Source organism: Pyricularia grisea (genome assembly GCF_004355905.1).
Source record: "Pyricularia grisea strain NI907 chromosome Unknown Pyricularia_grisea_NI907_Scaffold_2, whole genome shotgun sequence".
NCBI classification, from domain to species: domain Eukaryota; kingdom Fungi; phylum Ascomycota; class Sordariomycetes; order Magnaporthales; family Pyriculariaceae; genus Pyricularia; species Pyricularia grisea.
In genome coordinates, this window is record NW_022156717.1 from 8,462,520 (window position 1) to 8,475,588 (window position 13,069).

Consider the following 13,069-nt stretch of genomic DNA (forward strand, 5'->3'; position numbering starts at 1 on the left):
ATACTTGTCTGGTTCTCCCCCATGACTTTTGGAGCTTCCCACTCCTTCTTGTAAAAGAGCAAGGCCAGTAAGGGCCGATCTGCTACCGCAGTAAGCGCAGGGCCGCCAGTTACGCCATGACAGCAGCGCCATAACAGAGATATTCGGAAAGGGGAAAAAAAGAATAAGAGGGGAAAGGATGAATGAAAACAAGGTCAAACAAAAAGGAAAGCAATAGTGTTTCAACTATTTCCACTCGTGATGTGGGTTGTTGCCATCCGGGTAAACCTCCTTTTGTACGGGATGATCCTTCAACTCCGTCACTGTATCCCAATCTTTACCGTCAACATCTATTGCCGCAAAGGACGTCACATCTTTCCACTTGGCGCCAGATATGTCGGCCTGGTGTTTCAAGTCCGTTGGTTGGTGGTTTTGAATGAAAACAGTATACAGCCAAGACGGTCGGCCCATTAAGAATCTCTTGTGATATTCAATCGAATCGGCATAGTTTGTGAATGTCGCTCCGTAAGGATCTTGGTATCCACGGAAGAGAGCTTTGACCGGAGCGAGCTTTGCGTTCTGGGCCGCGACACAATCGATGCGAAACCCATCGCATGCTGCGATGATGTGTGGAGGGCGGACATCAATTCGATCGACGTAACGACGAGCCATGGTGAAAGAAGGACCCAATAAAAGGGCTGAAACGATGACGGAGACGAGCATTGCGAGATGCTATGAATTGGCAGGGCGGTTTGCGAAATAAAACAACGAATGAAGAGTGGTTTGATGCACAAGTGGAAAAAGAGAAGTTCCTGAGAGGCAAGATGGCTTTGTTGTTTAAACAGTTGGTCATGGACGAAAGTGGGAGGTTGGACAGATAAATAAGTGAGGACATCTCTGGAGTCTGAACAATAAATACCTAGGTAGTCTCAATATTGAATGAAGCCTGATGCATAATGCTCAAAAGTACGGAAATTTGGGACTAACTCACATTTGATTAAAGCTTAACTTGGTATTAATGCCATACTAAATCAAGTACAAGACTTATTTTGCTTTTAAAATGACTTACTCTCAGGTAAACTAATATGGATAAATGATTCTCCCAAAATTCAAAGCTAACCCTAATCTTGAAATACCAGATCTGTAAATCAAGTTCACTTGTTTTGCTTACTCAGGTTCACTAGGCTAATAATCCACTCAACACTATAAAGATTCGTTAGTTCCGTTCCCCGGTGGACCCCGAATAGCCCCCATCATCATACGCATGGATTCCCCCAGGAATTTTCCTTTTAATAGTTACATGAATAACCAACACGACTTTGATGGCAGATGCAGTATAAGCTGTAGCGAAGAACTTTCGCTTGCTAAATGAACCTGGCAAAGAAATTCCAAAAAAAGCCGCGGCGTCTCCGAGGACGAAATCACCCGGAAAGGCTCTACTTGCGGATTGTAAAGCTATTTGATGGAATTCTCTTCTCTGAAAATTTTTACAAAGATTTTGGTTACAGTTGCTGTGCACCAGGAGAATCAAAACATCCAAGTCCCCTTTGACAAAGTAAATGCCCAACGTAGAGTTCCCAATCCTCAAGAGGTAAGCAGAAACAAAGCATGCAGTCCCGTCAATGTTAGATGGATTATTGCATAAAAACGCAAATACAGGTGGGTACAATGCGTGCAAATATTTTAAGAACAATGACGTGGCGGTTTATACACAAAGATTTTCTCATCATAAATTGCAACTTCCCTGTAGGGACGTTAACGCCAGGGTTTGGTACCGTCCTTGGGACTGTATCGGACTGCAACGCAACGCGAGCTTTCAGCCACCGGCAAGCAATAAAACAAGCTCCAAAACATGACGAAGGATCGAAAACAGATTAACTTCAATCAACCTCCGTCTGGGTAGGACAAGTCCTCGCTACTGATCACTGATGGGGCCAGTTTGAAGGCAGTTCAACACCATTCAACTTCTCCACAGCCTTCGTGGTGTGCTCTACACGTGCCCTATACACTTCACTTGCGGCCGGCACTTCCGCCAGGGTATTACCTATCATGTCTGTCAGCGGCATACTATCCAATTGTTTACACCTGTCGGCGGTAAATCTGAAATTATTTTCGACGCATCTGCCACATTCACATAACCCTGTCAAGGGAAGGTGGTCAGTCAGCTGAGGCTTAACTTTATAATGTAGTTCCTCCTCCTATTTTGCTTGTTTGCTTTTTCTTTCTGTTTTCTTTCTCTTTTCTTTCTCTTTTCTTTTGCTTCACACATGTCCCACAGCGCTTTATGGGGTGGGGGCTAGATATTACCTCTTTCCGCGCGTGATTTACCCTTGGGCCTGAACCAAGTTTCCAATCCTCGACCCATAAGCTGAGAAGTTTGCGTATTCGTATGTGGGGACTTGGCGACATTGTCGTCTTTCAAACTCAGGCCAGTGCCGATGGGATGGGTGACAGCGGCGGGAACGATAAAAGTCACGATGGCGAGGGTTTTCAGAGTCCCCAAAGGCTGCATTTTAAGAATTGTTAAAAAAATACAGTAGTAATACAGTCTAAATTGTGGGTATTTTCGATTCAGAACAAGAGTTTAGAGCTGAATGTGCCGGTAGTAAAAGGTAGTATGTCTGGTCTGAGAACCTAAACTTGAAAGACTATGGTAATTCCAAGGTTTGGATGTGACAGATGGAAAAGGATTTATACTCCCTTTTCAGCATTGCATACCGGGATTCCTGAGAAATTAAAACTTGAAGATTACTCGCGACTTTTCATGGCCTGATTGATACTAGGGCAGCTTGCATGGAAAGAGACTAAAATAAGAAAAACCAACATCCCCTAGCCCTGCAGATCATGAACTCGATATATTAGTCGCATCTTTATGCATTGCACTTTTTTTTCTATTCTAGCTCCTCGTCACTAATTAGCTGTTCAAGTCGAGGTTATCCGCAGCCGCAGGCAGCGTCCATCTGCTCTGCCAAGCAAACCTGTCGAGGCTCTGCAACGGCGCAACGTCCCCCTGATTGATTGCGGCGTTCCGAAAGGCCTCAACCAGGGTCTCATCGAGAGCCAGCTCCTCTGGGTCTTCTTCAATCAATATCTTTTCCTCATCAGTGGGCAGGTTTTCATATTCCGGCCCGAAACTTTCCCTTTCGAGGTTCGTGATGGGTTCGTCCATGGCCCTGTCCCTTGCGCTGGCAGCTTCTTTCGAGACCGACCCTTCACATGTTGTTGATGTTGTTCCCGAGCTTAGATTCAATTTGGGACTGCCCTTTTTGTGGCCTACGCCCTTGTGAAATGCCAAATCGTCATCCAGGAGGTTGCCGCCACCGCCGTCTTGCTTTTGGCGTAGCTTTGCCCGCTTCTGTCTCCTCTGCTGCCTGCGACGATCCCCGGTTCCCATGTCAAGCCCATCCTCGTCGATCCTGGCAGCACGCTCTTCCTCGCGCGTCGGCACGACCTTGCCCGTGACGAGACATTTTGCTAGCAGGTGCGCCGCTGCAAACCGTGCAGTCTTGCAGCATAGGGCAGCCACATCTGCGTTATCGCCGGTCGTGGCTGAGCTGGATAATGTCTGCTGCTGCGGCTGTTTGAGACATGGCCGGAGCAGCGTTTGGAGACGGCTTGGGACGGGGTGCTTGAAGATCTCGGTCTCACTATCAGAGTAGTCGGACAGCGGGTCAAATTTGGAGATGATGCACGTCAATTCCGACATGTCCATTTTGGTCGGTGAGAGACTGGCTGCCCTCATGATCGATAGGGATTGCTGTTTTGTTCTGCCGATAACTTTTTTCTTGGGCTTGATAAGTTTTGGCCCGGGTGTGATGGAGGTAGGTGAATGAGTGACGTTGTGATTAAATATCGAATCGTGCGTCAATGACTTGAACGGAAGGTAAGGATTGAAGGAAATCGAAAAACTGAGCGTTTGCATGGGTTCAAATGCAAACATAATAAAAATTCACGAGGTTGGGCTCCCACATAAACACGACTTGTTTCTCCTTTGTAGTGGCGTATAAAGCAAAGCTAGTCCTGCAGCAGTGTCCTGTAAATAAACGCAAAAGCATAATCGAGGGCCACATGATCCCTCAAATGCAGTCTCTCATTCATTGTGCGTTTTGATTCCACCCAGTAACACGATGCTATCCAAAGTTAGGGGCTCGGCAAAGTACATTGCACGCTCCTTCATAAAAAGAAAACACATTAGATATCTATATGCATACTTTTTATAGGAAGGCAATGGGTCATGTGAGGGGGAAAAAGAGACGAGAACTCTGGTGTCAGGTAAACTGCGTATTGAACTTTAGTTATATGATACATGCAATCGCCTAATAAAAACGAATAACCGCTCTTTAGTGTGTCGTTGGAGGAAACCTTGCTCAAATAGTGGAAAAGCTTGAATAGGGATATGCCAGCAACAATTCCATCCCGGGACACGGGTCAGAAAGATAACACGAAGCTGACTAAAGAACAACATAGGATCCTTTCTCAAAAAGTTGAACCAAGACTCCAAAATTTTGCAAAAGGAAAGCATGAAATCCAAAATGCATACATCACGAAATCTAACACTCCTCTGAAAGGATACTTGATGGGCCTATTTGAGACCCTCCAAGTGTGCACAAAGCACGGCAATGGTCCCAACCTTTTGTTCCTCTTCTTATAGTTGGGCGTAGGGCCCACAGCCTTGTCGGTGACGAGGCAGGGGGCCAACTCATAGTCGGCGAAGCGCGCAAGCCTCTCTAGACTCCCCATGCTCATGTGGTTGGTATTTCTGCTGGGTTGCTATTGGAATATCCGGCGCCGCGGGGGATTAATTGAATATTTTTCCAAAGGTGCACACTCACTTGCCTGTAGTATCACCTAACAAAATGGATATCCATGATCGTTATACAAGTTGATGTTAACAGTGGAACAGAAGTTGAATTTGCCTGTATTTAAAAGAATTCAGTAAACAAAAACGAGTACCTAATATCAAATTAACCATGGCCCAATGCTGAATTAGACCCAGCTGGCGTTAAGCCTTGCATTGTAGAAATAAACCATCCCATTCCTCCCAGAACATTCTTCCCCTTCCAAGCGATATTAGCCATGGTCACTGCGTAAAAGAACGCCAAAACAGACCCACGTTCCTGCATTCGCGGATTAATAAAATAGTCCGACTTTCGATGACATTTCCCCTTCATCCACATTGGTTTCTTGCTTTCTGGACACAAAGTCGATTGGTGCACTTCGAATCCGCTCTTGCTACCAATAACCGTAGCTATAACCCGAAATATCGTGTTCCGTTGGCCTTATGTAATATGATATCTGATAGGGTGCATCATCGTTAACCACTCTGGGATACTTGTAAAGGGGGTATTTGTTACGATCAAGGTATCGGGGTAACCTGTTCTTATGGTAAAGTACAGTGGGTTAAAACAACTAAACGTCTAATTACGAACTGGGTATTTTCAATAACTGGGGTGAAATTATAATCGGTTTCAAATAAATATTAAAGTTAATTAAAATTTAATTGCTGCTAAATAATCCTAAAATCGAATTTATTTATATAATAATAAGCGTATTTTATATAAATTATATTCCAAATATAATTTTTTTTAATTTGTTTAATTTATAATTTTTAATTAAAATTTTACAAATTATAAAAATCCATTTTTTTGGCCGTTACGTAAAATTACGTAAAATTTCGTAGCCTTATTTTTAAATAATCGTTATTTTGCCGGTCGGTATTTTTTTTGGGCGAATATCGTTAAAAAAGGTGTAATTTCACCTGGTTTTTTTGGTACCGGCCTAATTATTTGGTCGTAATATTAAATTTTCTTTTTTTTGGCCAAATCCCTTTGGTTTTAAATAATTTATATTTTTTTAATTTTTATTTTTGGTTTCGTTCCTTTTTTATTAATTTTTTTTTTACGTTATATTTAATCGCGTCGCTAAATTAAAATTTGGTCGTTCGTCGACGGAACGTCGCCGTATTTTTTTTGCGTTTTTTTTTTATTCCGTAAATATACCTTTTTATTTTTATTATAAATTACGCGGTATAATACGTTACGTTATTTCGTCGCAAAATCTTTTTCGTTACGTTAAATATTTTCGTATTAATCGGTTTAATTATAATATATTAGGAATATTTAACGTTTAATTACGTAATATTGGTCGGTAATATTCGAAATTGGATGCGAAAATCAAAATTTTGGAAAAAAATATTTTGGCGAAATAATAAAAAATTTAAAAAAAGCAATTAAAATTACTCCGTTTACGGAAATAAAAAAAATTATAATTTGAAAAAATAATGCGAATTATATTTTACGGAATTAATAATTTAAAAAAATTGGATTGCGTAAAACGTAAAAAGGTAAAATAGGAAAAGCGGCGGCAATTAACCGAAATTTTTTTTAAAATATCTTTTAAATCGTTTTTTCCGGATTTTAATTTTGTTTAAAATTCGATTTTCCCGATAAGTTTTTTAAATCTTTTTTTATTGGATAAAATAAATATTTTTACGTAATATTTAATTGGTAAATTATTTTATTCGTATATTCCGATTTATAATATGTATTAATTATTTTTTTATAAATTCGTTTAATGGTACAGTTTCGAATTCTAATCCGTCTTTAATTTTTAAAAATAATAGGTGGTATTTTTTTAAATTATCCTTTTTTTTTGGCTAATTTGTTCGCAAATCCAATTTTTAATAATATTGGCGGAGCGGTTTTTGGTAATTTTAAAAATGGCTAAAAAATTCCCAAATGTTTTTTCGTATTTATAATTTTTCCATTTAATAAGGTATTTTGTTTTTCCGTGGTTACGTTTATAATCGAATATTTATTCGATTTCGTAAATTTATTTTACGTTAATTTTAATTATTTCCTATATATTAATACCGGATAATATTAATTCCAATAATAATACGTGGAATATCGGGTAGATTTTTATAATATTTGGTAATAATAATTTATAATTAATATTGCTAATTTTTCTTTTAATTTTAAAAGGTCCAAATTTTTTAAAATTAAAATTATTATTTGGTCGTTGTATTTTAATATTACGTCGAATAAAATAAACGTTATTTCCTTTTTTAAAGGATAATCCCTTTATCCGATATTAATTGGCGTATTTTATTATTTTTTTTCGTACGAATTTTAATTTTTATTAAAATTTTTTATATAATTATCGTAATTCGTTTATTTATTTATTGGTTCGCGGTGCCGTAATGGTTATTTTGGGTTTTTTATATATTGTAAAATTAAATTTATAATTGGCGTAAAACGGGGTTATTTTAATATTTTCGTTTTTTAAATTATTATAGGCGAATTATATTATGGGTAATAGCCGTACCCAGTTATTTTATTTATAATTTACGTAATATTTTAGGTATTATTCGAATATTTGGTTGGTTCGTTTTATTTATCCGTCCGTTTGGGGGTAAAATATTATTAATAATTTATAATCGGTTTTTAATTATTCCATTAATAATTTCCAAAATTTTAATGTAAAAAATTTATTTTTATCGGTAACGATATTTTTTAATAATCCGAAATTGTTAATAATTATTTGTAAAAATGTATAAACGATTTTTTTGGTATTATTATTTTTTTTATATAGTAAAAAATAGGTATATTTGGTAAATTTATTTATTATAATTAATATATTATTATATTTAATTCGTGTAAGCGGTTTTTCCGAAAGGGGTAATTTAACGATAAAATCCGTAATAATAGTTTGCCAAACTTTATTAAAAATTGGTAATAATTATATTAACCCGTAAAATTTATATTTTGCGGATTTATTTTTGGTATAAAATTCGCAATTGTTTATGGTTTTTCGTATTTTTTATCGTATTTTTTTAAAATTATAATATTGTTTTAACCGTTTTTATATTTTGGAAATTTTTTAATATCCGTGGGTTTTATTTTCGTGGACTTTCCGTATTTTTTTTAATATAATTACGGTGTTTATTATTATAAGATTTCGGTATATTGGTAGGAGATTTCCATTTCCATTTATCGTAAAAATAACGCGTATTTTTTTTGGTATTATATTTTCGTAATCCGGTTTCCGGTTATAGGTATTAGCCCTGCCGTTTTTTATTTTTTTCCGGTAAATAATTTTAAAATAAAATTCCGATAGGAATTCCGCCTATTTAATTTATTATTTATTTAATATTTTACTAATGGTAAAATAGGTTAGATTTTTGTAATCCGTATAAATTAATATTTCGTATTTAATTCCGGATAATTATAGTTTCCATTTTTCGAATATTCGAATAATAACTATTAATTTTTTATCGTATATTTAATAATTAAATTTTAGTCCATATAATTTTTGTAAAAAAAAGGCGTAAGGGTGCAGTTTTTTTTTCATTTCGTTGGTTAAATTATCCTCCAATTGCGTAATCGAATACGTTGGTTTTTATTTCGAAAAGTTTTATTGGGTTTAATATTTTAAAAATCGGTTTTTGGCTATTGCGCCTCGTAATTGTTCGAAAACCTATTATATTTATTCCGTTTATTAGAATTTTAAATTTTTTTGGTTATATTGGTTAAAAGGGTGGCGATCGCGCCGTATTTTTTAATAAATCTTTTGTAAAAATTCACGAATCCGAAAAATGTTCGAACGTTTTTTACGTTTTGTGGTTAAAACCATTTTTTTATTATTTTAATTTTTAATTTTTCCATCCTAATTTTTCCAAAAACGATAATATATTTTAAAAAATTAATTTACTTATTATAAAAAATATATTTATTAAATTTAATTAAAAATTTGGCGTTTTGTAATTTTTGTAAAATTATATAAACGTATTATTTATATTTTTCCAACGTTTTGGAAAAAATAAAGATATTATCCAAATTAATAACGACGAAAATATTTAAACATTTTTTAAAAACGTAATTAATTATAATTTAAAAAATTATTGGGACGTTGGTAAAACTAAAAGGTATTATTAAATATTCGTAATATTTTCGCCTGGTATAAAAAACTATTTTCCATTTTTCGCCTTTTTTTATACGGATTAAATTATATATTTTTTTAAAATTTAATATTGTAAATTATTTTATTTGGTAAAATATATTCCGGAATTTTTTTATTAATGGAAACGGGTAATAATTTTTTATAGTAATATTATTTAATTATTTATAATTTACGTATAATTATAGTTTTCCGTTTTTTTTGGTACGAAAAAAATTGGATATTTTATCGGTAATATTAATGGTTTAATATAACCTTTTTTAAGGTTTTATACGAAATATTCGTTTAATATTTTTATTTATATTGGGTTTAAACCGTATATTTTATGGAATTTTGGTTAGGTTCCTTTTTTAAATGGTATTTCGTGGTCGAACGGATTATATTCGGGTAATCCTGTTTCGAATTTTGGGCTAAATAATCGAATATAAATTTGGTATTTTTTTGGGATTTTATCGTTTTTAACCTGTTTTTTTGGTTTTATATGGTTAAATCGGTTTTAATTTGTAAATAATCGTTTTTTTCCCGATATTGGCTCCGGGGTTGGTCGTCTTTCCTGTAAATACGCCATTTGTTTTATTTGGTTTATCCGTGCCTTACGTTTCCTGTATAAATTTTTCCATATTGGAGGTCGTTTAATAATTAAATATTTTTTTTATTGGATTTGGCCGGTTATTTTAATTTATTTTGGAATTATTTTTTTTAAGCCAGGGAATTTTTAAAATTATATTTTTATCCCTTATTTCCGTAATATCCAAAATAATTTATTTTTTTCGTCCGTAATTTTCCATCCAAAAATGTACGGTTTTTATTTCGATAATGCCATTCCCGTATAAAACTGCCTTTTTTCCACGGTTTATAATTGGTATGGTTTTTTTTTGCTATTAAAATATCCGTCGTATTGTTACGATTTTTAATAATATATAATTACTTTATATTTTATTATTTAAAAATGTTCGTATAGGTCCGTTATCGAGTCGTATATTAAAAAATATATATTCGTGTTTTATTGTCGTATTTTCCGTAACGTTTAGGGTTTTTTATTTTATTATTATCGCCGTTCGGTGCCCTATGCCGTTTAATTATTTTAGTTTTTTAATTTGCTGGATTTTCGTTTCGGGTTTTTAGTTTTTTTATTTCGGGACGTATAATTGTTTTTAATTTTTATTTGGTTAAATATATATTTTATGGACGTAAACGTTTTGCGTGCGTTTGTGGGTATTTGTTAATCTTTTATTTATGGATCCTATATAATTTTGGTTATTAGTGCGGGCGTTTAATATTATTATTTTCGAATATACCAATTTTAAATTTTTATTAATATGTGGATTTTATAAATATTTCGGGTATATTCGTACCATGGAAATCGGGGTTAATGGCAATATATTATCGGGTATTTATCGTTAAATGTAAAAATAATTGCTGGTTTATTTTGGAATTTAATTTTAATTTTCCAATTGGGTAATTTTTAAATTATATAAATTTCGTGGATTCCGGTAATTAATTATTGTCGTGGAAAAGAGTTGTGGTAAATTTTCAGGTTTAAATATATTCCATAATTATTTCGGAAATATTTAACCCAAAAAATATGGGGGTATTTCGGGTATTTATTATTAAATTTCGGGTTATTTCCGAATATTGGGTTAACGTTTTCCGAAAAATTTCGTTTTTATTATTCCAAAATATATTTTGGAAATTATATTAATTAATTATTTTGGTATAAATCGATTTGTTTTTTTTCGTATTTATATGGGTTGTGAGGATCAGGCCCCTAGACCTACCCTCAGAATCACGACTCGGCTCCACACCGAGCCAGGGATCGGACAAGGATCCACTACCTCCGGATTTAAGCGCGTCTCTTGAGCGCGTCGTCGATTGTAATTTCTCTCTTCTCTTCAGTTTAGAATTTTCGTCGATAGCGCCTAATACACTGAGGTTCTCCAATGTATGCCTGGCCGTGACATAATTCTAAACTCACTATGATTTGCTGGTGAAGCAATTAAAATATATCGTTCAATCCCTTCATTCAATCGTTCACCACGTCGGCTGTGCACGACGGTAAACTAGGCCACAGAAGACACCATTCGCGAAATCAATATCGCCGCGTAAGAATTACGGCCCACCGATTCGCCAATCCCAACGCGTGACAAACGCAAACTCAGCAAAGCCAGATAATTTGGCTTCAGGCACTGCTACTCCCAACACCGAAGGTTCGGATCAAAACGGAAAGATTACAGTTGCCCCAGTGAGCCCAAAGCCAGTAGAGCCCGCTCCTACCAGCGCCAACACAGAGCCTGAAGAGCCCGTTGAGCCCCAATCCGACACAGAGCAAAATCAGCCAGTCGACAGCATCGAAGTTGACGGATCGTACGAGTACGAGTCAGTTTCTGAGCACCCAGGAGAGGCGCGAAGCCCTCCCCACCAACCTTCTGCCAAGACGTCAGACGGCAGGAACGAAATTCCGAAACCTCCAAGCAGAGCGCCCTCGCCTGCCGCCCAAATGAGAAACGAAATGGCAGACGAAAGCGAAAACACTGCCGGCCAGGCTACAATCACTCAATCACAGCTGCAAGATCTTTTGGCCACCATTGCCCAACTTAAAAACCAGCTCGCCACCCGGAGTAACAATGCCACCCGTCAAACCCGCGGTATTACGCCTTTGAACAGCGCCTTTGGAGGGGCTGAGTTTAAGCCCCATGGTATCGCTGCCCGGACAGCATTTAAGCCTTACGGAAGTAACCAAAATGCTAAAAACCCTGCCTACGACAGGACGGCACGTAAAGCCAGCATCGACCCCGGCATATTTAATGGTAATAAAGATCGTTTTGATAAATGGATCACTAAAATCGCAGATAAATTTGTAAAGGACGACGAAACTTACAAAACAAAAAAAAGCCGCATGGCAGTGATTAATTCCCTCACTGAAGGGCTTGCCAACGACCTTATCCAAGGCCGTTATAAATCCACCATTATGCCTTTCAACAGCGCAGCCGAAATGGTCGCGACCCTAGCCGCTGTTTACCACGATGACAATCAAACCTCCAAAGCCCGTAAGGAGCTTCGTCACCTGAAGTTTAGTCTGTCGGACAAATCAACAGACATCCACCAGTTTATTGGCAAGGTTAACAGCCTAGCCGATAAAGCCAACATTGCCAAAACGGAACGCAAGTTGGTTCTCTATGAGCACATTCCTGCCAACCTGAACCCCCAGCTTCTCAGCCTATCCAAAAACCCAAATATCTCGTACGAAACCTTTGCCGGAAAAGTTGCGAACTCGGCGCTGGCCCAACAACGCGCTTGGGAGGAGCTCCGCGAGAACCGCAAAAAGAGGGAAGAGCGCCGTGAGCGTTCAGCCAGCGCCGAACGCAAACAGCGTCGACGCGAGAATCGCCGGCACAGCCAGGAAGCCAAGAACCAAACCCGCACACAGACCATTGACGCCCCGAAGTCGCCCAGCAGAGAAAACGCCAAATTGGTCACTAAGGGTAGATGCTTCCTTTGCAAAGAAGCCGGGCACCTGGCACGCAATTGCCCCGAAAAGGCCGCTCACATCGCCGCCGTTCTCGCCCTTCAACACGAAGGCGATCGAAAGGCTTGTAAACGATCCGGCCACAGCTTATCTTCGTCGGATTCGGAAAACTGCTAAGGCTGCCGAAAGTCTCCTCGGCAGTCTGCATGCCTCAGATAGCTAAAATCGATAGATCACCTAAATTAAACACCTTTCTTGCTCCCATTCAATTGCAAAACAAAGGTCGTGGTCTCAACGCCCAAGCTCTCTGTGACACCGGAGCAGATGTGTACTTATCCATTCGACCGAGCCTCGCGAAAAAGGTCGCCCAACGTTTAGAGCTACCTATTAAAAAGCTCCCCAAACCTTTGGACTTTGGAGACTTTAACCGGAAGGTCACCGCAAGAGCCACCGAATACCTTCGGCTCACCTTGCAAATCGACGGACGACAATTCCCACGGCAGAAATTCATCCTCCTCGAAACGGCACACGATGTGTTTATCGGACAAAAATGGTGGACGAAGCATCGAGTAGGCTTATTCCCAGCTACCCGCAATTTCGTTTGGCCCAACGACCTGCCCGCAATGGCCCAATACTCACCCGCAATCGTCGTACAACGTTCGAATC

General features: G+C 37.4%; 2 protein-coding genes across 2 annotated transcripts; both read right to left on the reverse strand.

The window, feature by feature from the left end:
- Positions 1 to 225: 225 nt before the first annotated feature.
- On the reverse strand, positions 226 to 651 carry PgNI_05103 (uncharacterized protein; the record flags this gene model as incomplete). Its single annotated transcript, XM_031125142.1, has 1 exon — positions 226 to 651. One exon carries the CDS (start codon positions 649 to 651, stop codon positions 226 to 228), a length of 426 nt encoding a protein of 141 aa, XP_030984458.1.
- Positions 652 to 2,893: 2,242 nt separating this feature from the next.
- Positions 2,894 to 3,691, reverse strand: PgNI_05104 (uncharacterized protein; the record flags this gene model as incomplete). The annotated part of the gene is made up of 1 exon (XM_031125143.1): positions 2,894 to 3,691. One exon carries the CDS (start codon positions 3,689 to 3,691, stop codon positions 2,894 to 2,896), a length of 798 nt encoding a protein of 265 aa, XP_030984454.1.
- Between the last annotated feature and the right edge of the window lie 9,378 nt (positions 3,692 to 13,069).